General features: G+C 38.1%; 2 protein-coding genes across 2 annotated transcripts in view; one reads left to right on the top strand and one right to left on the bottom strand.

Annotated features, from left to right (window-relative positions):
- Positions 1-196: 196 nt before the first annotated feature.
- On the bottom strand, positions 197-7,344 carry aifm4 (apoptosis inducing factor mitochondria associated 4). Its single transcript, XM_008425607.2, has 19 exons — positions 6,658-7,344; positions 5,834-5,924; positions 5,600-5,709; positions 5,256-5,365; positions 4,435-4,479; positions 4,268-4,349; positions 4,055-4,167; positions 3,891-3,977; positions 3,714-3,805; positions 3,487-3,617; positions 3,249-3,364; positions 3,064-3,135; positions 2,335-2,398; positions 2,152-2,228; positions 1,470-1,587; positions 1,257-1,355; positions 1,090-1,165; positions 897-1,001; positions 197-404 (listed from the first exon to the last, which is right to left on the bottom strand). The coding sequence occupies exons 2-19, from the start codon at positions 5,914-5,916 to the stop codon at positions 374-376; spliced, it is 1,611 nt and encodes a 536-aa protein (XP_008423829.1). The 5' UTR covers positions 5,917-5,924; positions 6,658-7,344; the 3' UTR covers positions 197-373.
- A 1,686-nt stretch (positions 7,345-9,030) lies between these two features.
- The window catches only part of tlcd2 (TLC domain containing 2), a 35,797-nt gene continuing 17,284 nt past the window's right edge, over positions 9,031-27,543 (top strand). The window contains exons 1-3 of the mRNA XM_008425609.2: positions 9,031-9,989; positions 10,212-10,294; positions 16,877-16,959. Of these exons, the coding sequence (XP_008423831.1) occupies positions 9,811-9,989; positions 10,212-10,294; positions 16,877-16,959 (345 nt within the window). The 5' untranslated portion in view covers positions 9,031-9,810. The remainder of the gene's footprint in view (positions 9,990-10,211; positions 10,295-16,876; positions 16,960-27,543) is intronic.

Genomic DNA, 27,543 nt, shown 5'->3' on the forward strand with positions numbered 1-27,543 from the left:
AAAAAAATTGAAACTTTTTCTGCCAACATTAGATGAATGCAGGCACTTTTTTCCAAGTAGGATCTACTGTTAAAAAGAGGTCCCTCCCTGAATGTATATATATTTAAAAAAAAAATTGCCTTGGGGAATCAATAAACTCTATTCTATTATGATTACAGGTAAATTAAATCCTTCAGACTGCATGATCAACAAACACTAAAGGGTTAGCTGCTGCTATGGCAACAGCATGGCTTAATTAGAAAAGAACAACAATTTGATTAGTTTACTGCCACGCCTCTGGCTGTAAATGGACAGATCAATCTAGGCACTGCAGAGAAAGACAGAAGAAAAAGAGATGGAGATAACATCATCGATTGCTCCTGATGACAACCCGTTATATCCCCAGCCAGCTCAGGTCTTCAGACCTGCAAACATCAGCAAAATAGTTATTACACAGAACATTAATGTCAATAACCTGAATATCAATTTCATTTCCATGCAGGCTTTAAGCTATTTAAACATGTCAAAAATAGTCTGTCGTTACCATTAAGATTTAACAACATCCTAAATAAATTTAACCTGTCTTCTTGTCTTTTAAAGTTAAATATTCCCTTTGTTTTCTCAAACAAATCATCTAGTCAAAAATACCTGCTTTGGTTGTCATTACTTTACACATGACTAGTCAAGACTCCCTGCTAACTGTGCCATTACTGACTTAGTCAGAAACTATTTCATCTGAATATTATCTGAATAGCTATTTTAAAAAAAGTTGGAGTTGTTCCTAATTTTTCCCATCTAAAATTCTACCTCTGCAATAATATATTTTATTTTCAAAGCTTTCAACATATTTTGAGGAGAGCTCCATATCTACTGCGTAGCGTGCATTTTAGTTTGTACAGATGCAAACTGTGACTCACTGAGCCTGAGTCTTTGTTATGGCTTTGCCTTGATCCAGCAGGTCTGCAACACGAGACACGGCGGGCTCAAACGCCATGCTGGCAGCAGCAACCACCACCTCGTCCCTGTCAGATACGCAAACAGGAGAAACGTCAACAGGACCAGAACAGATTTATCCCCAACTGCACAAAGAGTCACTCCACAACTGCTCACTTTATGTATAAGGCCACAAATTTCCGTTCTTCCAGTTTGCCTTTAATTATGATTTCTGTGTAGCCCTCACCATAACCTGAAAAGAGCAAATAAAAGTGAAATGGCGATTAAATTCAGCTTATTGTGAACTAAAAAAGGTTTTGGAGACTTCGTATTAAATACTCTACCTGCGTATCTGATGCTCTTTCCAGCCAAAGCAGACCAGAAAAAAGGAACAGACTCAATTGTTGTTGGTTTGTTCAGCATGTTCAGAGCTGCAACTCTTCCTGGTGGTAGAAACAAATTTAAAGTTCAAGACAAAGTAAAGACATGTGGAATAAAAACATAGCTTAAAAATATGAAGGAAAGGAAAAGATCTTATATATAGAAAAGCGTCTAACCGTGAGCGTGGGACATCTGCCAATGACCGATATTGACCCGCTGGTTCCCACGAATAGTCAGAGGGAAGGAGACGACGTCTCCAGCACTGAAGATATCTGCTACATTGGTCCTCATGAACTAAGAGGATAGATGGAGCAGATAATGAGTCCAATGTGTCGCCTTCACCAGAGACAAATAACCTCTGAAAATCAAAAATAAAAACTGAACTGCTTTAATGTAAACAAATTATTAATGGATGCTGTCAACTAAGACCTTCCGCATTATAATTTGATCTGTTCCATAGATAATCAACATTTAACTCTATGGCAATGTACCAGAAAACAGAAAGTAATTTTTAAACATATTTTTCTAATTTTCCTTACTTTTATAATGCTTTTGTTCATGTAAGTGATGCCTTGGTTAGTTTGTCTGTTTGCCTTAACCATTGCAACACAAAGACAAATCTGGCTCAACAACTTTAAGTGCCAGCTGGAAAATAATGTTTACGTTAAACCAAATCACGCAAGGGTTCTTCTATAAGTAGGCTGTGAGGATCTCTTTTTTGGGACTAGATTTAGGAAAGTTTCTGTTTTTCAGTGTATATTAAAAAAAAAAAAAAAAACGTTCTTGATTTAAAAAAATTATAATTTCCATCACAAAGATCTCAGTTTGCCCGATGCTCTCCAGTATTTTGAATGTCACCTTGTCAACAATAACTGCCTTTCTTGAATCCACTGCCACATTACTTCCTGTCAGAAAGTCTGAATTGGGAATTGCACCTGGAACATAAAATAAAAGAGGTTAATAATTAAATTCATTGCTCTTCCCTTTTTAAATAAATACATTAATTATCACAAGGTTACGCAATAAAACAAAAATAATTACCAATTCCTGCAACTACCACATCAGCTTCCAGGACTGAACCATCACCCAGCACCACCTCCTTCACCTAAAAAAGGCAATGGACAACAAAACATGCAATCGATTTCATTTCAGAGGTTATGCAAGAATTTAGCATAGTTCTTTCCGTTTCTACTGAGACATAATCTCTACTGAAGAAATGAACAACATAGGGGTGAAAAGGTACATAAAAATGATGGTTCTGTACATATCTTGGTTTTAAAGTCACACTTCTGTACATTTTTGCTAAATATCAATCGTAGAAATAGAAAAAAAGATATGTGTTTGAGTGTGTGCTTTTCAGCAGTGATCAAACAAAGTTAGTTAGATTTTATCAGAATTTCACAAAGTAGTCAGTGGAGCCTTAGTTACCAGTTTTACTTGAATGCATCGTAAAAAGGGTAATTAATAAGAAAGTCAGGGAACAGACTCCTGGTCTGTCATTAGAAATACTGATGTTACATTTGGGTTGGTTGAATCGTAACAGGCAGCTGGACTTGGACTTAATTTATTCTGCACTAGTGATGATTAAATTCTGTTTGTCATAGTTCAAGGTGTACCTTTCTTATCACTGTTGAAATGTCCTGAATGAATGCCCCCAAATTAAAAGAATTTATTTCAAACATATTTACAAATCTTTGTCATGGGAAACCAATAAGTGTAAAAAAAAAATCCACAGGAGTGTTTAGAGCTAAACAATAAAAACTGAGTTACCTTTCCATTCTCTCCTCTGATCTCTGTCACTTTGTTGTCCATGACGAACTTTACTTTTTTTTCCTCCAACATCTTACAGTAAGAAAACAACAAAAATAAGCAAAGCTGATGAGATGAATAAAAATGTAAAAAAAGAAATAAAAAAAGCATTTAGCAGTTAAAATTAGTTTTCAGCTCCACTTCACCTGCATGGTCATCTTGCCAATCTCCGGCCCCAGAGACTTCTGAAAGGGATACTTGGTGGGACCCACCAGAACCACGCTGGCAGCTTTGTCCGACAGGTAGGAAGCTGCCTCCATGCCTGTTTTACAAATGAAAAACAATCCAGTCGTCTGCATATTTACTGTGTAGAACACCTGCTTATATATGAGAAAAGTTGTCATCATAACCGAATAAACTAGTGGTTAAAGTCTCAATAATAACCTATGAAGGATGCTCCGATTACAACAACTCTCTTGCCGAGAGATGAAGCGTGAATCTCTTTGGCGTCTGCATAAGTCTGCAGCAGATGTACCCCCTTCAAGTCTGATCCAGGACACTGGAGAGGGCACGCTCTGCAGACATTAAAAATATTCTAATTCATGTTTATTTTATTTCATTTAATTTTTTTTAGAGCACCAAGAATTTGCTTTCAGGATGCCGAGACTCACCTGCAGCCGGTTGAGATGAGGAGCTGATCATAATGCTGCGAGGTGCCGTCGCTCATTTTCACAACTTTATCGGCCGAGTTCACAGAGACCACCTGCGACACAGAGCGAGTAGAAACGGCTCAATCTAACATGGCAGCAAGTCACATGCATTTGTAGCTGGTCGGTTCTGGCTCTCACCTCTTTCCCCGTCCACATTTCTATCCCGTGTTGTTGATAAAAGTCATGCTGCCGCAGGAGGATGCTGCTGCTCTCCACATCCATAGCCTTGAAGACAACGAAAACAAATAGAAAATGCATTTTTTCTTAAAGTGACAGTGGAGTTTTCGGATGAAGTTTCTCACTTTGCTTAGCTTGGGTTTGTCAAACGGAGGGAGGCTATCTTTGGTAACAATGATGATGCGACCCTGGTAGCAGTTCTGACGAAGAGTCTCGGCACAAACCAGCGAGGCAGGGCCTGAAATATATCAGATTTGTGCTCGAGATTTGACATGTTCCAAACTTTTACGACTGTTTGCATATTGGTTGCTAATTTAGGAACAGCTGACCAAACTTACCTCCTCCCACAAGCAGAATGGTGTGTTTGACGTCGGGCTTAACAGTGCACATCTCCTTCATCCTCTTAGTCAACTTCAAAGACTGAGGGCAACAAATTATAAATGATCCAGCACTAAATAAAAGGACACTGTATACATTTGAGATCCCTGTCACTTATGTGGCTTACCTTTTTGTCAACAGAAACATAAACATTGCCATCTTGGACCTTCACCTGTCAAATTAACATAAACAAATAATTTGAATGAAAGAGCCAATTCATGTTTTAAAATACCATGTTTACCACAGGACACTCTCAATTGAGGAACTATTTTTAGTGTGATGGGAAGCAGCATGAACTATCCGCACATTTCTATGTAAACGGACACTTAAAATTTCCTACTTCTGAGTGAAACATCAGACAGCATGTTTTACTTTAATATTATCTGTACTTTTAATTCAAAAATGCCATGAACAATTTTTTCCTTTTATCATTCTCCTGTCACACTCAGTTGTTTGCAACGGTCAAACTCATTTTAATATCAGTGACAGATAAAATCGAGAATTATGAAAACAGTTTTCAAATGATGGTTTTATTTATCAAGAGAAAAACTATGTCCATACCAACCTGCCGTTATGTGTAAGAGAAATGTCTGTTAGAGCTTTTTTTTTTTTTTTTTTTGCTTATTCAATTTTACTAGCCCCGCCCTGGTCTGATAACTGTTTATAGATTAAACAAAACGCTTAAATAGAACCTGTCTGACAATATAGCAGGCTAAATAATCTAAAAAAAAACATGTCCTGATCTAAAGAAATTCAAGAACAGGTGAGAAACAACTTAACTGAAATCCATCTTTCTGAAAATGATAAAGTCATTATTGAGGCTTTTGAGACTCCAGCAAGCCCTAGAAAATTTTTAATTAAAAAAAAAAAACTGACTCTTACTTAACACACACTTTTTTTTAAAGGGGATTCATTTTGCAATTAAATGTTGTTTTAATATTGTTCTACCTTGTATGTTGGCAGACAGTCCAGGCCTGGATAGTCCTCGATGTCTCCTGTTTTCACATTGAAGCAGGCTCCATGAATAGGACACCTCACTCTGTCTCCAACCAGTGTTCCTGGAAGGATAATAATCACAATTTGGTCACATTTTGTGCAGATTGAAAATACTAACATCCATCCATCCATCCATCCATCCATTTTCTTGACACCCTTGTCCCTTAGGCAACCCGGGAGGGTTGCTGGTGCCCATCTTCAGCTAACGTTCCGGGCGAGAGGCGGGGTCACACTGGATAGGTCGCCAGTCTGTCGCAGGAAAATACTAACAATAATGTAGAAATAAACTGATTTACCCATAATAAGCGGGGCATTGTAGTGGGTACACCTGCCTCCAACTGCGCTGTACTGACCCTTGGTACGGACCAACAGCACCTTCTGGTCCTCCACAGTTACCGCCTTCATCCTGCAAAAACACAAAATATACAAAAAAAAAAAGGACAGTTGAGACAATTTTTTTGTCATTGAAATACATAATAAGATCTAAAATCTGATCTTTATCTTTCAGTGAATGGCAAGTTGTTACTCACTGTCCATCATGCAGATCAGACTCCTGACAAACCAGTATGGTCAGCTCCTCCTGCCTTTCACTTTGCCCCACTCCTTGGTTCATATCTACTCCTACATGTCGACATCCAAACACGGCCATTGTTACAGCAGTTGCACATGATTATTAATGACTCTTATACACACACAGTCTGGATGGAACACGCTCGGTCAGGCAAATTATTAAGCAAACGCTCCTACTGTTGCAGCAGCGATACAGATGATTTATGGAGGACCCTTATACACACTTGTAGGGATCATGCAGCAAACAAAAAACGTTTGTTTCAATTAGTTCATGCTTACAACTGTACAGCAATGTCTACTTTATGTTCTTCAAAATAACAAATAAAATATGCTACTTCTGATGATAGGTTTATTCCATGTTTTGTATTATATCTGCTGTACATTTACGTGGTTCAACCCATTTCATTTGTAGCATCTCAAACTTATTTTAACATAGCGACGACAAGTATATGTCGTCACTATGTAATTTGAGAACTACCATAGACGACAATTCAGCATTTTAATTATGGATAAGTAACAAGAAGAAAATCAAACGCACACTCTTGAGCAGTTGATAAAACCTATAATACTAACTGTAAATCAATGTTAATACCTGTAATCTGAGTGTAAGCTGCAACAAATATTCTTCACTAGGCTTGACAATTTGGCTCAAAATTATTACTAAAGACTGTTTCCCAGCAATTACCAAAAATGAGAACTTGCATGATATTCCGTGCATAAATTAGGACAAACAGTGCTACAGCTGTCGCAGACATTTACCTGCATTAGGTAGGACTATGCTCACCTGAGTAGTTTCGCCACACAGCGGTCAGAACTGAAGTAGCCGCTCCTACAAACTGGTTTCCTGCCCGCCTATGTAACCTTTTTTGAGAAACCAGCCCACATGACGCTCAGCAGAAACAAGCCCTTGAGTTCCTCTCGCAACAGCACGGACTCCGCGCCATTCAAGCGTCGGCGAAAATGGCGTCGGAGGAGACAATGTTTGAACAGTGTCTCTAGGAGACGTTTCCCTGGCAAAGGCTTAGTCGTTCCGACGTCAACTTTAAAACGTCAGAATTAATAACACGCATCTGACTGGTTGGAGATGAATACTTGGAGTACAAACTTGAAATGGTTTATGAAATGTTTCACAATCAAACTAACTTTCACCCAATCAAAGAGGACTTTATTCCTTTTTTTGGTTTAAGATCAGAAGGGGTCTATTTTAAAAAGTCACTACACAAACGTTTCTTTTACAGTAGATGACATTTCTGTTGTCTTATCAATAATCATTTAAACTTGGATGTCACTCTCTTAGTAACACCTCCCTCACCGATATAAACGCTCTTTTCCTATGATCGTACGACGGCTTTGATATGGAGCAGACAAACACAGGAGGGAATGACGCTATGTTGTATTGTCTAACACGCATGCGCTAACACTGTGCGACCACATTTCTGACAATATTAAGACAATATGAAGCACCTACATATTTTAAATCAGTCGCAAATATGGACGATTACATAATAATAATAATAATAATAATAATAATAATAATAATAATAATAATAATAATAATAATAATAATAATGAAATTATGGCTACTTCAAAAGATGACATACAAAAATCTAACCTGTTGCAATGCTTCGCTTTTCTTGGCCAAAAGATGGCGCAATATCTCCAAAAACTACAGCTATCATTCATGTCCGTTGGAAGGCGTTGTATTGAATGAAAAGGGCACCGAAGGAAGACGCAGTGAAACATCTCAGAGGGTCAGCCTTCAGTCAATCAGTCCAGGTATATAATGACCTGTGGCCATAAAACACAGCAGTGTTCGTCCTGGGTGGTTATGGTCACACATAAATGCCTATTTTTCACATAACTCCACTGAGCCTGAACACACGAGGTTGGTTGCGTTTAAGAGCTGCATGTAAATTACGCCTTCTAGTAGAAAGTCTTTCCTAACGTTTTCTGATTCTTCGTGATATGATAAACCAACTCTTTATTAAATTATTATTATTATGATTATGATTATTATTATTATTATTATTATTATTACTCGTTTAGAGTTTCATAAAATTATTTTTAAATGTTTAGTTATTGATGGATCATGTCAGATTTTGGTATGTTACTTTTTTATATTTATTGTAACAACTTCATCATTGCACCCTTTCATTTGCTTCCCTTTTAATTTGATTTTGTTTGGTTATGTTGATAGTTTCTAAATAGCCTCAGACCTGATGATTTTGATCATTTGAAATTACGGACAGCTCATAAATATATAAAATATAAAATATATTGTGTCTGTGAATTAATGAAAAAAATATTATTGGTTGGCTTAAAAACATTAGTTATGTTGCACGATTTACTGGCCTAAGGTGCTGATTATATAATATTCTAAAGACTTCACTAAAGAGCCATGCTTCGAAATGCAACATGTATTCAAATGGTTATTAAATGGGTAGTGTAACCATAATCTACAAATATAAACAGCAAACGTTGTGTCTTGGAAAAATGTAACAAACCAAAATAAATCCCATCAACTTCTAATCACTTTGCTATTTAATTATTTTAATGAACAGTATTAGAAGTAGAAAGATATTAGGTAACAGGCCTGTCTTTCATGTAGGTTACATGTTATGTATAAAGCCATTTTAGCTGATAAAGATGATATTAGATAAGAGGCAATGTGGACACATTTTCTCACAGTTCAAGGACAAATGTTGTCATGTAACCAAAGCAGAAAGTATGACACATATTTATACATATATTATACATATACATATAAATTGTGCTTTTAATTCATTAAAACAAACACACAAAACAAACAAAGCTATCCAACCAAATTATGCTTTTAGAAATCTGTTATTAGTGTACAAAATGCACTTATTCACAAATAGTAAGGGGAAAAAAATCATAACTCATGAACTGTGCTTTAAATAACATCTCAGTTATCTACTTTGACAAGAAGAGATGCTTTTGTTTTTATCTTGAACGCCATATTACACGATTTATGACCCCCCCCCCCCTTACTATTTGTGAATAAGTGCATTTTTGTACACTAATAACAGATTTCTAAAAGCATAATTTGGTAGGATAGTTCTGTTTGTTTGTTTGGTTTGTTTGTTTTAATGAATTAAAAGCACAAATACAAATCTTTGTACCAAATACAAATCTTTTCCATAGATCAACATCAGCCTATCACATTCTCTGACACTACACAGCACGGCTTGGTGACCAAAGAAAATAAGGAAAAGAACAGCCATTGAAGGCTGGAAGAAGAGTATCACATTATTTTTCTTACTGTAAACAATAATTTTGCCGACTTGAAAAACTACAGCGTACCTGTCAACTGCAGGGTTTGGTGAAACTAAAAATGTCTTGCTTGTCAAAGCTTGTGTAATTGATGTTTGCTGTTTCCCACTGTAAGTGAACGCAACACAACTTGTGAAACGCGCCCGAAGCCACGCCCCTTTATAGTAGGGCGGGACGTGGCCGCTGCTTGGTTTCTGTTGATGTCAAAAAGTTACACAAGCTGAAAAGAGGAGAGGTTTTACACAAGGGCGGTTTCACAACTGTCAACACGGCTTCACACCTACATCCACCGGTTCTACCTGTGAGCAGGGAGCGCTTCTTCAGAGGAACACCAGCCTGCCATCAGCGGGGGAACATTTTATGTCACCCACTCCTCCACGTTTTCTCTTTTCACGGTAATCGTGTGATTTCTTCAACCCTCCACCCAATATTCCCAGTGACCAGTGAATGCCAGGCAACAAGCGGCATGTTAACGTGATCTCCTCGGCTCCGGGTCTCCAATTATCTCTCTGTGTCGTCCGTCTGTCTGGCCTCTGGTGGATCTCTGGTTGGCTCCCGCCGCCTTCACGCCGCTCTCACTCACCGTGGACTTTCCGTGGCCTGTTGAATCATCACCCACGCAACATCTACAGGCATCTCAGCCATGGAGCTCAGCTCTGTGATTTTAACCACCGGGAGCTCGGTGGCCATGTTCAAGCTGGTGAACGCAGGGATCGGCAGGCTTCACATCCCGGAGTCAGCCAGCAGGAATTTATGGAAATGGAGAAATATCTCCACATCCTTCGTGCACAGCTGTATCACGGCTATCTGGGCTGTGCTTTGGTAAGCTTTTCAAGTAGCGTTTAAAACTCGCAATAGTTTAGCATCTCTGCCATGCATGTTGTCGCTAAATCGCATTTGCGGCTCCAGATATTCCACTTAAAGAGACTGACGTGGTGCAGAAGGAATTTTACACATGCATGGCACAGAAATATTTGGATTCCCCGAGTTCTCTCAGTTTCAGCTTTAAATTGCGCTTATTGGAACCTTTGTTTGTCGTTTCAGCTTTTTCCGACATCCACAGATGGCTGAGGATCTGATAGAAACTCACTCTGTGTTTTCACATTCTTTGGTGTCCCTTTCTATCGGTGAGTAGCTTCTTAAATGTGATTAAATACAGTTATGGCGGGAGGGTGTGTTTACCCTGCTCCCATTCTAAAGTAAGGTGGGGGAGAGCACTCAAAAGTTGCACTATTTTAACATATTTTAACTCAAGTAAAAGTAAAACAAAATTCAAATGCGACTAGTAAAAAAAAAAAAGCTCAAATGCATAAAATAATTTCATAATAACACAATCAGGCAGAAGAAATGGTTTCCAAATCCATTCTTTCAACTTGTATCTAATTAAACCAATGAACATGTGTTAAGAGAAGCTAAGGTACCTCTAGTAATAAAATAAATAAATCATAAATGGTTATACACTTGACCTCCAAATGGCACATTAGGCACAGCAGAAGGGCAATAGCTTTAAATGATGAAGACGTATCACTTTAACATAAATTATAGGGGTGTGTCTGGTGCATTTTGGGGTAAAGCAAGCTTGATCTTCATTCGAGAACAAATGTAATTAAAAGTTACTTTCCATGGTTAGTGTAGACAGAAATATTACACAAGTAAAACTCAAAAGTATGCTATAGCGAAACTACCCCTAAAACTTTTTAAGAAAGAGTTGCTTGTGTAAATATGACAATATCCGCCTCTGCCATGCTGCTACACCTGAACTCCTCAGGGCCAGATGGTACAGCTGTTACACATTTGTCTTTCTGAGAGGTTGATGAAGAGATGGATTGCTTGTAATCCAACAGAAGTGTCTTTTTGATGCCTGAGGTAAGTGATTCATTGAAGATCTAGCCATCTTCAGAAGCCATTCTTCTGAAAAGTATTGCTTCTGAAGATGGTTAGATAAAAGAAGTGGGTGAGGAGTTGAAAAGCAGCCAGTCTTGAAAGATAAACTTTTAAAAGACATACCAAGGATTGCCCAAGAACTGTGGAAAGTCAAGAGGGCAATCGAAAGTAATATTATAACTCAAGTGTGACTCAAGAAGCTGTTTGTAAAAATGCTGATAAAAGTACCACTGTTTAAAATGGAAAACAAAGAATATTTCCACTCAACGAATATCTTAAATCAGTACTAGTCTATGAGAGATGTTGGTGCTTTTATTGCCACCAGCCTTTGACTAAAGAAATATATGCCAAAAGTAAAAATAACCAACAGTCACATGCTGGTTACTGCTTAGTCATAAATATAACATTTGCATCAGATGCACTGAATTTATTCAATCAGTACTGACTGCATCAGTTCATTGCGCCAAAACAAGGCGGTTATTTTGGTGTTAGACGTCAAGGTGAACACATTCAATGCTCTCTGCAGAGTATGAGCACAGCGACCAGCTGATGGTTTTATTCAAATGTGAATGTGTTGGCACTGCACAGCCCTGATAACCGTCGATTTGTACCTTGAGGGTACAAATAGGCAGTGGAGGGCGTCATCACACAGAGAGAATTAATAAAGGCTTCTGCTCCAATGTGCAGCACCTTGTAAAAATATTTACACCCACCGGGACTTTTCTACATTTTTCTCTGTCATAAACTTCAGTTGAATGTCACTCCAACATGAAGTAGAACATAAATGTGAAGTGGAAGGACAATCATACGTGGTTTTCCGACCCTGGTTTTTTTTCTTTTTTTTAAAGTGAAAATAATTCAGTGTATTTATTTAGTGCCATTTCATAACAAACATCATCTCAAGGCACGTTACAAAAAGAAATCAATTCAATCCAATCACAAAGATTGACTGCAAGAAGATTACATGTATTCTTTGATGGCAAGTTCAGTTTATTATTTTAAAATGGAAAATCTAAGGAAACCACTGGTTCGAATGATGGACTTTACAACATTCACTCCTTCTGGAGAAGCTTGTGTTGACAGTGGACTGTGGCTTGCATATTGCGGTTGACTTTGCAGCAATCCTTCATACCGATCATGTTTGTGTCGACAGTGGAGAGGAAACCCCCAGTTTACAAAAAGAAACCTCACAAATAGACACACACACACACACAGTAAGAAACACATATGTGCTGATCTAGAAGAATTTTCTTTGTAATTAAACAAAAGTAAAGAGTTGATGTCAGTGGTAGCTCCTTTACAAGCCAGTTTTCAGGTGTTGTAGGATGAAGAGTTCATGCAGTTAGTCCCAGCTAAAGTTTTGTCTACCAGGAGAGAGACACGGGTGAAACACAGAAAGACGAGGCTAAATGTATCATCCATTGAAAGAGAATGCCTTTTGTCAGATGAGGGAAAAACAACTTTTTGGCATAGCTTCAAAATTAAACCAAACACTGTATATCACTTTAAACAAACCATTTCCACAGCAAAACATAGTGGTGGCACCATCATGCTGTGGGGATACAGCAAAAAGCACTTCTGTTTTCCTACTTTGTGTTGGTCTACTACATGAAATCCCATTTAACAAACATTAAGGTTTGTGTTTCAAGGGGAAAATGTGTTTGCACGGTGCTGCACACTGTAAGAAAATCATCGTGTTTGATGCATTATGAAAGCATATAAAGCAACTTCTAACTAAACTATGCTTCTGTAATGAGGAATCTCTAAGTGTAAATACCTTTGCAGTCCGTCTAGGACCTTTAGTGAGCAGTCTTCAAAAGAAAACTCAGCGTATCGATGGTAATCATGCAGATTTTCTTTTTGATAACTCCTTCCAGCCAATTTTCTTTTTTTAAACTTCCCTGTTTGTTTTCGATAGTGTACATTACAATCTGTTCTCGAACTTTCATGAAATTAAATTTTGCCTAAGTTTATTAAAATTCCTCAAACCTAGGAGCGCATGTCCCCCTAGTTCCTAAAATATCAACTTGCCCTGTTTTTTTCCCCCTTTCTCTCAGTATTACTTATGACCATCTAAGAGCAAATATTTTTTTCTCCTCTGTTAAATAAACAATTTTTTGGAGGATTCATCTTATACATAAAGTGCTGTTTGAGATTCTCCGGATGCTTGACGTTCCTTTAGGACGCCCAGCCCTGCGTGCTGGAAGCAGGAGCAACAAGCAGCAGTGATGTTGTGTTGGTATGTGAAGCTCAGTAGCGGCCATTATGATCCGTCCCAGGCAACAGGCGTAAACACTTACACTCGTGATGTCACCGTGCCAGTGATTGCGTCGGCATACAAAAAGCCAGTCCAACAACGCAGGCTGTCTGCATCAGAGATCAGTGGTAACAGAATAGAGCTGCCACTCACTAGCTGCTGTGCACAAGTGCTTCTATTGACTCTTCCCATCAGAAAAGTGGCATGATCCTGAAACCTCTATTGTTGTTTTTTTTTTACTTTTTACATATTTGCTTAAATGTTTTCATCAAGCGGAAAACTTCTGAGTCACAAAAATAAAGACTTCTCCTTTTGGAGAGCATAGACTTTGCCCAGTACTTAGGACAAAATGTCCCAACCGTTGTTGATTTTTCAATATGTGTAAGAAGTGGAAGGGCAGAGGTCAAGAGATTTTCTGGCTGGTTACCGATCAACAATATTCCTTGAATCTCTGACCTGCTGATTCTTGTTTGTCTGATTCCAGCTTCTCTTTAAAAACTACAATTAGCAACAGACTTTGCCTCGAATTTCTTCTTAAAATTTTAGTAAAACATTGATTTTTTTTCTTCAAAAAGTTACAGAGCTGCCTCTGTGTCAGAAAAGTATCTATAGATGGTTTGATTTTTATTCTCCATCCATCATTGATCAGGATCCATCAATCATCTCTTTTAGTCATTTATGAATTTATTGATAAGCTATAAATAACACCAATAAATTAAATCATATCACAGATAAATCAATAATATGAATTTATTACCTCCCATTAATAAATTAATATTTAACAAATAAGAAAAGTAATCAATTATTCATTTTTTATTTATGTAGCTAAATAATAACAAAATTCTAATCTGTCTTATTTAACTGTTTTTTTTCCTTTGAAACTTTTATCTTGGCGCTCATTTTTATTGTGATCCTAATCCCGCTTTTTATTGATCGATCCTCATGAAATATGAGAACCTCATATCAAAGCAAAATAACTTGGCAACTATGTCTTTGTAGATTATATTTATTTGAGACACATTGCCACATTTCTTTTCAATTGATAATAAGCAACCTGAAGCTGGTAGATATTAATTGGAATCAGTATACATTGACTAGGTTATTGAATTATGTAAAATTATTGATATCAAACTGGTAAGAAATGGTGCCTGATTTGTCCAAGCAGGCTGATTTTCTCTTTCTTTTTTGTTTTGTTTATTTCTGTGTTTATATGGCAGTGACTTGGGAGAAAAACGAGCCAAACTTAACGCATTACAACCTGGAGACTGTGCAAAATTTATACCATCAGAATCACATGGTGCGCATGGATGTAATTTTATAAATGGCCTAAGCTAAAGTACATGTGATGCAGTAAAAAGGAAACTTTATTCATACTTGGAGAAATTGAAAAACTTTGGTTGCACTGTACAGTTGGTTAGAGGCTGATGTCCTAATCGGATTTCCCCGTCATTCCAGCAGTCATCATACGAGTCATTTATCTGCCTGAACCCATGTGGTTTTGACTAACCTGTTTAAGGAAGAAAAACCCAGATCATGTGCACATGGTGCTTGTGTAAATATGCTGACCACTTTAGAAATCGCAAGTCTCCTGAAAAGAAAAAAAGCTGCTTCATTTATCTATTTTTCTCCACCTTATCTGCTCCATGCAGGGTTGCCCTATACAGAGTAGGCTTTAGATTGGCTTCAATCCCAGGTTGCACAAAAATAATTTTCCACCTTTGAGAAGACAAAATTGATGTCTATTTTTCTATCTCACTTGTATGTAGCCACACCTGCATGCTCTGTTTACATATAGGTCAGGTATGACTCTTTTTTTTTTTTTTTAAGTGAAAGACTCATGACAGCTCAGTACGACGATCATGAACAAAAATAATACGACTTCATTTAATCAGTTTTCTTTTATATTGTAATATTTCTGACTTTGAGTCATTGTTAGCTGTGGATATTTTTAGGAACAAGTTTTTATTCCAAATTAAACTCCAAGTGTTAAATTCCATGATGAAATTCAAAATCAGTGCAGGGGCTTAAAAACTGTTTCCTGAAGTCAAATAAAAATAAATACTGTTTAAATTTAGTTGTAGCTACAAAGTAAATGTAAAAAAATATTTACTGTCCTATCTTTGAAAAGTAATGTTGGTAGTTTGACAAGCTAAAGTTAGCCTGTTCATTAGCCAAACCTTCTAGATACTGAGCCAGAAGGCACTGTAACTCTTTTAGCTTCTGGCTAACTTGGGTTGCGTTCACACTGCAGCTTGAAGTGACCCAATTCCGATTTTTTTTTTTTTGTCTAATTTTATTTATTTATTTTTTGCCGTCACTGTTCACACTTCCAAACATATGCAACGGGCAAATGACCTGAAAATGTCCCGCATGCACAGTAGAGGGCGCAATAGCGTCAGCGTTCTCGGTGTTCTGCCAACCGCCGTAAAAAGAAGTGCTCAGTGTTTGCAGAAGTTAGCATGGAGGCTAACAGTGGAGCATAGCTTACACATTTGAAGTTGTTTTCCGACCGGAGCAGCATATTAACAACTTATTCCTCATTATAGTCCGTCATGGTTGTTGTTTTTCTTCCCGCTTGCTCGTATCAGGACGCAGAATAGTGACATTTGTCGAGTATTGGTGACGTTCAGGTCGGATGAATGCGATCGGATACGTATCGGATTTCGGTTGCATTCGAAAAGAATCTCACCTGTGCTGTTCAGACGGCCATGAAAAAATCAGATACAGGTTGCATTACGTCAAAAAAAAAAAAAATCGGAATTGGGTCACTTCAGGCTGCAATGTGAACACAGCGTTGGTTTCTAAACAAGGTTACCTCAAGCTGTTGTCGCACAGTTTTTTTTTCTTGCTTGCTATGCGTGAGGCCATATTGGAAAAACAGTGTTTCATGGTTCGTAATATAAAGAAATTAGGAGTTTTGTGGAAAATCAAATCCTTTTACGACTTTGAAGTAGATGTATTTAATGGTACAGGTAAGCAGAACTCGTTATTAAAGCTACAACGCTTCTATATTTATCTTGCATCTTATTGGAAGAAATTTAAGCCAAAGGTCGTTTTAGTGGTTTTAAAAGGATGCATTTTTAATACTACGGTATACATTTTACCTTAGACACCGTTTAACTGCTGTCAAAAGGTAGCAGAAACATGCGACCTCTGATCAGGTGGCTGTGTTGTCTTGTCTTGGGTTTTTCTCGTAATCTTTTTTGGCCACATCACGCTTAAATTGTCAAATTTCCCCTGTCATCAAAACCTTCAGTCCCTTCATTCTTCCCAGCCCCTCCTAACGCCAATTCCTCTTTTTTTTTTTTTTTTTACACCGGTATTCGTAAAAGCTGTCTCCATGGATACAGTTGGTGGCGAGAAGCGGGTGGTGGATATGAATAGCCTCTCTCCAGGAAGCCTCCTGGTTGCCATCGCTGCCGTCATGAAAGCAGCCCCTCTAGCAGCCTGCCAAATGCACTCGATTAGCTCAAAGCTGCCTGTGTCAAAACAACTTGTTGGGTTTTTGGTTTGCTTATGAATTGCTTTGATGGCATTAACCTTGACTGACCTTTCTCTGTCTCAACAGGGTACTTCATCTATGACTTCCTTGACATGTTGGGCAACCAGAAGCTGAGTCAGTCCTGGGAGCTGCTCTTCCACCACGTCGTGGTAGGTCTCTCAGCCATTGAGGAATAACTTGGGATAAAATGCCTTATGCTGTTGCAATATGCTTTTCACTGGGTCACCCTAATTGTTTCAACATTGTGCAATTACCCAATGTGTAAATTAGATAATGCCGCACTTGACAGAAGCAGTGTAAAAAAACGATAATCTAGGAACAAAAACACAGTCTCTCCGCAGTGTGACCAACCGCCCCCCTCGACCCATTCAGTCTCTTTTCACACCCTCACACCATTAAACTCCACCCAGCCTCACCCAGTTCTTGCCATCGCTCCAACCATTCTTTAGTTAGAAAGTCAGCTGTTTTTGTCACACGGCCGCTCCTCAGCACGCTGCCATGTTGACATTTTAGATATTCTCCTGGTGGAGGAATTGGGTTACACTGAGGAAAAATAACTGGAAATGACCTAAGGCGAGGACTCTGTGTGAATTTACTTTTCCACCTCTTGGTTTTGTGACCTACATCCAAGGTCATGCTGATCTTGATTTTGCTGTTGCTGTGCAGTTATCGCCACGCAAAAATGTTTATCCTTCCTTCCTCATGTCTGAGCTTTACTGCCTCGTCTCCTTCTTTCCTTTTATCCTCACCCATTTTGTTCCTTACTTTTCTTACTTGTGTGAACATCCTTCTGTCTGAACTTTCTGCTTTCATTCATTCCATCCCTTTTTTGCATCTTTTTTCTCCTTCTCTTCTTTAATTTGTCCTTCTTTCTTCCCTTCTTGTTGCTTGGACCCAATAGTGAGTTAATACAACACCAAAACTGCAAAATGATGGTGAACAATAATCTGGTTTTTCATCCTTACATATTAACATTCACTGTATAAAAAGATGAATATTTAAGTCTGAGATTTAGTAAGACTAAGTTCATGTTTTAGATCAGCTAAGAATAGAAAATTTATTACCATTTTCTAAAAGCCACATGTAAAACATGACGGTCTTTTTTTATATATACATTTAGTAATTGCTTTTTTCCAAAGTCACAAGTTTACATACAGTTAGAATAATATTGCTTTAAACAGTTTGGTGAAGCTCAGATGATTTGATGGGTTTGTAAGCTTCACATTTGAGTGAAATGGAGGAAGATGTTTTTGTTTTTTTTAGAGCAAATCTTCAAACATTACTTTCTTGTATGTCATCAAGGAAGAATCAAAAGAAATCAGCCAAGATATCAGGAAGAAAAGATTAGTATACACTTAGGTACTCGTATTTCTGACTTTGGTGCAAGTATAAAGAACATGGGAATGTCTGACCAGCTCAGGCAGGAGATCGGTTTTGTGTGAAACCTGCAGCTTCCTGTCATTAAAATATATGCATTATAATTTTGGCGTAAGTTTCAGCTAAATCAATCTGATGCCTGAAAAATCCCCGCTGGTGAAGTTGAGTGTGGCAGGTTGTTTTTAAGATGCAAACCATGTTTGCCCTTGTACAATGCCCTTGTAAAACTTGACAGATTCACAGAGAAGATCGCTTTCTTGCTTTTCTCTGAAAGTCTGGCCTTCCTTGCTCAGACTTCCGGGGAGACTTGTGAATGGGCTTTTTTTGGGCGGCCAGCTGGCTTCAGTTTGTCATTAGAGCGTGGGAGGGATGGAGACTTGTCTCTCATGGCTCTGTGGGCTTCTCAGAGAGCTCCCTCTGTCTCTCTTTACCCTCTTTGTTACCCTTTTGTACCATCTCTCATTCATGCTTTCCTGCAAGGTCAACTGCTGGATTTCAGTGCGAACGCATTTCCATGAATGTTGTGCATGTCTAGATGTAGATCGACTTCATTTTTTTATGCTTTGCATTAGAGGTGTGCCGATCGATCGGTCACCGATTATAATCGGGCCGATTTTCGTGAAAAAGTGCATGATCGGTGATTGGCGATCATTGGCTATTGTTGCCGATACTGATCACCTGCATCTCATTTCGCAGCCTGCCTGTGCAGCTGGTCTCCTCTTTCCTTCACACTGCGCAAACGCGCAGCAACAAATCCTAAGCGATGTGGAACTATAACGCACTGAGTGAATGGGGAAGTTTGCGTGTTGCGGCGGACAATTGAAGGACGTCAAAATGCATCAACACAACGAAGCTAATATGACATAAAAACAATGCCATACTTGACGGAGTTTGGCTACATCGAGGCTCACTGCAGTAAAAAAGACATATGGAGGATCAGAYAGCAGGTAAAGCAGCGCACAGCTACAAACACTCACCCGGATTAGCATGACGGTCAGAAAGCTAAACAAATAACCCGCAAAATTATTTAAGTCTTCGAGCTGCAATGTAAGACGCTGGTTCTGCTCTCGCTGTTGAACCGCTGCTACGCGCTACAGTGGTATTTCACAGACGGAGCGCCGCTTCTGCTCCACCTGGTAGTGACTCTCACACCGAACCTCTGTTTAAAGCTGCAGTATCTAACTTAAAAAAATAAATTTTACATACGTGTTGAATCTTTCGCTGTCCTAACATGAGACAGATAATCTCTAAAAAAAAAATCGATCTCCTCCCTGCTCTGCATAATTACTCCGCTCAGCCAGAAACAGCCACTCACAACTAGCAGTAATCAGCTAGTTGCCATGCTATCAGGAAGTTTTCATTCAGTAACTCTGGATTGTTTATTGTAATGGATCCTGTATTTGCCTTTGAATGTTGAGTTTTATACTTGAATTTTTTTGGCAATGTTGAGAGGTTTTATTTTGGCTCTCTGCATTATTTAGCCTCTTCAGAGCCTTCATATGTTATCAGTCTGTTAAAGATAGTTTTACCGATAGCAGTACAATTTGCAGAATGCCTGTTTTGTTTAGTTTTCTTCTTGGAAAAAGTTATTAAAAACAARTTKTTGTCTAAATTAAGGTGAATTCATGGTTCCTTTTTCCACATAATGTAACCGGTAGTGTTTATGATAAAAAAAAAATAATTATGTGATTGGTATCGGTGATCGGCCCTCATGGGTGATCGGTATCGGTATCAGCAGGAAAAACCCTGATCGGCACATCTCTACTTTGCATCCATTTTTTATAAATTTGGTAGGTTGCTCCCAAAGCAAAGTGCAACATCACTGTAGTGTTAATTTCCAATAGTTTGCACCCAAGCAAATTTAAAGCTAGCTGGTCATGCAGATAGCAGCCAAGCTGACCTGGAAAATTTGGTGGTGAAAGAAAAATGTTAGGATCTGTGTCAGCAGTGGGAAAAAAAATGGTACTTTCTTTCTAATAAATTGACTTTGCTGACATGTAAACAATCAGCACAAGCTGCAAAGGTTTGCTCCCACTTCTGTTTCACACTGTTGGAACCTTGTGTCCCATTGAGGTATACGGTATATAAAATTGCTGCTACATTGTAAAGGCAGCAAGATTAGTACCTTAAAACTTCGGCTGATTTCTGCTCATGGCCGCTCCCTGTTTGAATCATGTAACCGTAATCCCATAATTTATATTATCGCCCTGTAACTCCCTGTTTAGGTTGTTTCTTGTAATTTGCATGCAACGATAGCTGTGCTGAATCTTCATGTCTGAAATCTCCTCAGAGTTTGGCTTGTTTTACAAGCAAACACTGAACCAGCATGCGGTCTGAGGCGAGATTTGCTGATCGCTGTTATTGCAGTCCAGGAGAAATAACAGTCCAATATTCCATGGAAAGTTTTTTTCTTTTTTCTCTCAGCTCCTGTGTAGCATAACACTGCTTCATTTAGGAAACAGGAAGACCTGAAAACAGAAATAGTGTTTCTTCTTGGAACCTTAACCTCCCATGTTGGAAAGCATATGTTTAGGTCAGGGACCTTTTCTTAAAATAGTGTATGTTTTGCAAAAATAAAATCTTTTGGCAAACAAATCGGACTTCTATTGTTCATAGAATAACAAACTTAAGTGTAGGATTATAAAAAAATATGTAAGTAATACAAATAAAGCAAACATAAGTTGCAATAAACTAGATTAATGCTTCCTGCTATGAAGTGATTTGTGGTATGATGCTCAGTTATAAAGACCTGAAACAATAAAGTTAATCCATTCAGAATGCAGTGCCAAAACACAAACTGACATATTTTAAAATTTATAGTGTTTTCAACGTAAACGTAATTCAACATAGATAAAATGTAAACGTAATTTCAACGTAATTCATACAAAACCTGTGAAAAACCTGTGAAAATACAATTTTTGTTCAATCTTTTGGTTTATCACATACGATCCCATTTAAGCACAAAAATGTTTGGGGTGGAAACATGGCCTCGTGGTACAGTGGGTAAAACATGGCACAGAGTTTCCTCCTGGAAATAACTGAGCTTGTAAATAAAACAAAAATGTAGGAAGAGCGATTCCATGCAGAGGCCAATTACAGAGAAGAGGGAAGCATGTGAGTAGCAGCAGCAGCTATATCTAATTTTCTTATTTTTGAAAATCGAATCATGTACAAATGGCACAAATAGTTTTCGTCCCTCTGCTCTCAGTTTTCCTGCGATTGGACATTTCACAGCAACATCTATATTAAGTTATGTTGTATGTTTGTATATGTGTTGCTAAAGCAGTAAAATTTGGACTCTGGATTAATTAGGTCAGTGGCTTCTCATCTACTCCGAAGCTAAAGCAGATTACAGGCTGTAAGATACTGATTATTAGTCTTCTAGTATTTCATCATTATTTAGAATTACATTAGTTTTGCATTTGATTGCACAAGTAGCTTTTTTTTAAATCATAAAAGAAAAGAAAAAAAGATGCTTTGAAATACCCGAGGGAAGTGACTAAGGGGCAAGGGTGTACAGAAAATGGATGGATGGATGGAAGTGACAAATTTATTCTGAATAGCCATGTACTTTTTAAGAGTGATTTATGATGCACAACTTCTGGGAATTATGACATGGTTAGAAAAAGTTTTAATTAGTCACGCTGTTTTCTTAAATCTTGCTCAGATACTCTAAGGTGCCACCGTCATTAGATTTCTAGATTTGTTTTGTGTTTCTGTTCTTCTTCCTGGGTAAATGGTATGCGGTGATGTCAAAACAAATGCGTTTTAAGAATCCAGCTGATCTTGTGTTCGTAACCTTGAAACAGTCTTAGCTGTTTTTTTTGTTTGTTTTTTATATCAATAATCTGATTTTCATCTGCTTCTTCTGCTCAACACCTGCCTCAGGTATGAATGTAATGCATTTCTGTTTACGTGGAATGAAAATAGATTTCTATTTTTCTCTTTGTGTGAGGGGTGTAAAGCTGTTACTGGAAATCAGAACCTGCTCACATTTCTACTTGAGGAACCAGATTAACGAGAATGGGTCTAACGTTTTTTATTGCCTAATCTCCTGCTTTCATGTTGTGCCCTGCAGAATTAAGAATAAAAGACACTTTCCACAATATTAAATTTTTTAAAGGCTTGTTTGGTCTTTAGTCTTTATTTTTGCTAACTCATTATATTTGTGCAACGCATCAAGTGATGCTATCATTGTTTTCTTTGCACTGATAAGAATATTAACTGGAGCTTTAAAAGTTTTTTTTGTTCATTTTCTTTCCCGTTTGCAGTTCCATCTGAAATGATTTAATCCCTCACTCAATATGAGGCTTGTTGGCAAAATCCAATTAAAAACTAATTACACAAACGGATGAAATTGTCCATTTTATATCACATTTAAAACAATCAAATGTCAAAAACAAAGGAAGACATGACAAAATTTATGAAAGGAAGCATAAAATTAGAACCTTACATAGATAAAATGTATAATAGGGTTTTGGTGAAATTTAAGGCTTCACACGTTAAATAGTAAAGGTTTGACAGTAACGTTTCGTTGCATGTTACAAATATGGCTCAAAATAATAATAATAATAATAATAATGAGTTACAGAAGAGTTCGCTGCACAGAAAGGGAAAGGTTTTCATTTTTACAATCTCAGTGATTTACAGTAATCATTTTTATTCTTTTCTTTGCACAGCGCTCTGCATCATCTTGGCATCTCCAGCTGTACGTTTAGTATTTATGTGGTAGTTTTTGCTGTCCTACACATCCATATAATTCCAGCTGTCTACATACTATGGGAATTGCAGCTCCTCCTTGTTGACCCACATTGTGGTGAGCCACACCTCCTGGAATGAAGGTTTCTTCACCACATCTCCAGTGTCAACATATCACAAGCTGCTGGGAGCTCCTTTTTGTCCTTCTAGTTTAAATATGAATAACACAAACAGCAGATTGAGCTGACTTGACTTGAGCAGTTAAAAGAAAGAAAGACATATTAAGTCACAGCAGCAGAAACGACAATGAAAGAAGTAGCTTGTCACGGTCACGACGGCGATTCTTCAAGCCGCTCTGCTCTGGACAACCAGAGAAAACGGCACCATCTTTGGCATTTTGTTGAACAGAGTTAAAATCTTTTCTCTCTTTCTGCAGGTGTAAAGGCAGACTTGTGGTGTTTTTCTGTATTCTCTTTGTCCTTCTTCCTCTCTTCTACTCTTTTTTATTTCTTTCTGTCTTTTTTCTTTTTACTTTTGTTTTCTGGATCAGAGTTCCTCATATTTGAAGCAATTTCTATTTAAGTTTTATATCTACATTAATATCCACATTCCAAATGTCAACCAATTGTGATAATAAATCTGTTGGGTTTCTCTTTGGCACTCAGAAAACAATTCTGATGGTTACACTGTCGGACAGGACCTCTCTCTTTGCATTTGTGTACCACCCGGATTGTCTTCAAACAAAGCCTTATGAAACAAGGCTAGATAACAGATGCACGTCTTTAAATATTAACTCAGCTGCACTGTCTTTAAAGAGACTAAGAAAAACAAACCAGGCTGCTTTACTCCCACAGACCTAACCTCTTTCTTGAACCTTATAAGATGTCTCCAAATGAACTCAACTATTTGCTTTTACTAATTTCTCTGCAGCAAAAATCATGAATAATTGAGAGAAGCACTTGAGAAGCAATTAAATCAAAGTAACATCCACATCAGTTTCTGTAAAAAAAAACAACTCAGATTGTTTTTAAACAATTGTTCTAAAAAGAATTTGAGAAATTTGCTTCAGCTGAAAACAATGCACAATTCTGCCTCTCACACTCCAACAAACCCATAGAAGAGACGTAGAATGTGCCTCACCCGCCATATGCAACACATGCCTTATTGTTCTTCACCCTCGGATCCTGGTCAGGCTTCCAAACATTTTCTCTCCTTCTTACCCGAACACCTACTCTGCAGCGTCTCCCGTCCGTATATATACTACATACATCTCTGCATTTGGTTTGGATGAATTTTTTTTCCCCCTTATATTGTGTCACATTGAGCAATTTGCTTGTTCAGTGTTTTGTGGGGTAAGAAATATTTTGTGGTTGTCCAAGGAGCAAAATTAAAAAATAACCACATATTTATGCATGTCGTTGTTTCTGCTGATGGGGATGCTTTTCTAGGTTTAAGCTTCTTCGAGTAGGTCGGTTTTGTGCAAATCAAACTTTTACACAATAAAGTAACCAAACTGTACCTTTTATTGTAAAAAGGCTTTTATGATCAGAAGAACACAAGTGGGAATTGGAAGCATAAGTGACTGCATGGGAATTTGAAAGATAATTTAAAACCATAACTTTGTACTTTGTTGGACAGTGAAGTACAAGTGTCAGTGTCTTTAACCTTAAATTTTCTCTCATACACACTAAAACACCCAGACCAATGCGACCCATGGGTTCTCAAGTCAACTAGTTAATTCACACCTGCATGTTGGATCTGTGACATTTCATCTCAACCTACTTCAGGTTTATACTTTATACCCACATACCTAACCATTTTAGGTATGTGGGTAAAAAAAAAGTTTTTTCATTTTGGTACATGACTTAATTTGATATTTTTGGCAGATTTGATTTGAAGTTGTACACCTGTACAGGGTGTAAGCCCGCTGCTCACGCGTTGCTAGGCACTAGCCCTCCTCACATCCTCACTAGTGACAAGCGTATAAGAAAATGGATGGTTGTTCTTTGCCAGAGGCGCTGATGTAGATGAGTTGATTCCTATGACGTGGGAAACAAACCAAAGCAAATCTTTGTGACGTCCTGCTAATGGATGTTTCTGCAATTAGATGGCAAAATTATTCTTTATGTCATCGGTTTTCAAGGAACAAGTGAAATACCCTCAAGGCGTTTGTGAACTGATGTACACAGTGCCCCACAGGAAACAGCAATTTCTCATACAGGAAAAAGTTTGGCATCAAATGAATAAAAATTCAAAAGAACTAAACGACGAGGTGGCAGAATGAGCAGAACCGGGTCCAAAGAAACTGCAAACCAGGAACCACACCAGCTTAAAAGACAACAAAAAGTTATAGAAAGGAGGTTTTATTTGTTACTGGTTGGCATAGCAACTAGGAAAGCTGTGTAGATACCTGCATCCATCTATTGTTGGGATTGGAAAACTGTGGGGGTGTTTTCCCATGGCGCCACACCTGATGACGGCGAACCGAAGCATAAAAGAGATGTTCGACATACTTGGATGAAATCCAGCTGCTGCAGATGAACCGGGGTCACAGCACATAGTTTAAAGGCGTGTCGATGGGTGTGCCAGTAAGTCAGAGCACAATGCAGGAATAACCTCACGTCAAAATTATGAAGTTGGCAGAGAAAAAAAATAAAATTCACTGTTTGCATCTGGAAAAAAGAAACATTCCGAGTCCAAGTTAAAAACTATGATTGCTCCAAGTCCGGGCGGTATAAAGCTTAAAAGCTGAATTCCTTCGTAAAAGTGCCATCCACACAGTCAGAACTATGTTGTATGCATGCAGTGTGCCACTTTTACAGGTTTTATAACTGATGGATAACCTTTTTATTAGAGATGCAACAAATAGCTGTTTTTTTCTTTTACTGAATAAGTATCGTGGAACAGCGTGTCCCAAACCACATATAAACATTCAAACAGGAATTTCCTCACAATAAATCAGTGTGTCATCTTGAAGTCATAAATAGCTTGCCAAGTAAAAATGTATTAATGGTGTTTACCGCAACAGTGTCCTGACAAATTCAGCTTGTTGTATTTGATTAAAAAAAGTTAATATCAATTGTATAATAGTGGTAAACATCTTCCTCTTCATCTGTCAGACCTTAGTGGTTCAATATCCCTCCGTTTTGTCTTTAAAACATCTGGAGTTTTAACATGAAAAATGTGTGTGAAGCATGTGACCGTGTGAGACGCGTCTCATCTGGTGTCAAGAGCTTTGTTTTTTGGTACGAGTCTTTGTCCAGATGCATCTCTTGACTTTCATAACAAGTGATGAAATATTTGAGGATTTTTTTTTTCACACTCACTTCCTGTCTGCTTCATTCATAAAAAAGTCACCATTCAGTCATGGACGCCCTGCCGCAGGAAGACTAAAAATAATGCTCTGCCTTCATCTGATTAGCTGGTTCGCTCCTCTAAATGAAAAGCCTAATCGACTGTGTTTTTTGTAGTAAGAGTGTTTTTTTTGTGTACGTCCGTTGAGCTTTTCACCAGATGTGTGTGACGGAGAGGCTCTGAAGGGGCCTGTTGTGCAGCAGTCATCTGACTGGCCTCATGACAGCATTTAAGTCCCCAAGATAACCTCTTGTCTCTTCTGGAACTTTGGACTTGCTCTGGGTGTCATCTTTGCTGGTGTTTCTTACCTTGCGAAGTCGTTTTGTCAGACCCTACCGCCTGCCAATCGTCCTCATTGTCCGCCTACAGTCACCATAAGGCTGACGTCTCCGTACTGAGTTTCCTACTGCTTTTCTTTTCGTTGCTTTTACTGGACAGTTTCCTGTCTGCTGTGAAGAACCGTTTCCTGTCCTGTAGCTGTAGCGGCGGAATGTGCTGAGAACAACCTGGCAGAAAGCCGATGTGAAGTGCATTAGTGCCCTAAATGATCAATCCATTCATTGTATGCACACACAAATGTAAATCCTAGTCACTATGCATTTAAGTTCGCAGTTTTCCCAGCAGTGATTTATGTGTATTTTGTGAGCCTGTGCCATAGTTAATCCTATCACGCCTCTAAATAAACCATAAAATAATGAACTTTTTCACAGTTTACTGTATGTAATCACCCCCTTTATTGTGATACCGCTACGTAAATTGATCTTGTAGAGAACCCAAGAAAGATTTTCATTTTTATTTAATCTTTTATGTTAACCAGAAAGAAAAACTAATTGAGATTAAAAATCTAATTTACAAGAGCGACTTCGGCTGACGGTAACCAAGGCGCTCTGATCAGAGGAGACCAAAGCTGAACGTTTTGAGATGTAAAAAATTTATTTTGTGGCAGAAAAACTGCAACTCTGAACTGGAGCTGTCACAATAACACATTTTGCTGGACTACATATTGTCACAGAAATTATTACAATTAACAATCATACTGTTGTTTTGAGATCATTTTTAAGATGTATAATTATAAAAGCGGGCTGCACAGTGGCGCAGTTGGTAGAGCTGTTGCCTTGCAGCAAGAAGGTTCTGGGTTCAATTCCCAGCCCGGGTCTTTCTGCATGGAGTTTGCATGTTCTCCCTGTGCATGCGTGGGATTTCTCCGGGTACTCCGGTTTCCTCCCACAGTCCAAAAACATGACTGTCAGGTTAATTGGTCTGTCTTAAATTCTCCCTAGGTGTGAGTGTGTGCGCATGGTTGT

The sequence above is a fragment of the Poecilia reticulata genome, linkage group LG13 (assembly GCF_000633615.1).
Source record: "Poecilia reticulata strain Guanapo linkage group LG13, Guppy_female_1.0+MT, whole genome shotgun sequence".
Classification (NCBI taxonomy): Eukaryota; Metazoa; Chordata; class Actinopteri; order Cyprinodontiformes; family Poeciliidae; genus Poecilia; species Poecilia reticulata.

Bases quoted from the DNA above. Each gene is read 5' to 3' on its own strand.
- aifm4 (XM_008425607.2), bottom strand. From the start codon at position 5,916: ATGAACCAAGGAGTGGGGCAAAGTGAAAGGCAGGAGGAGCTGACCATA. The intron at 5,366-5,599 runs GTAAATCAGTTT...TTATCCTTCCAG, and splicing joins CAATGCCCCGCTTATTATGG to GAACACTGGTTGGAGACAGA. The intron at 1,588-2,151 runs GTGACATTCAAA...CTATCCTCTTAG, and splicing joins AGGCAGTTATTGTTGACAAG to TTCATGAGGACCAATGTAGC.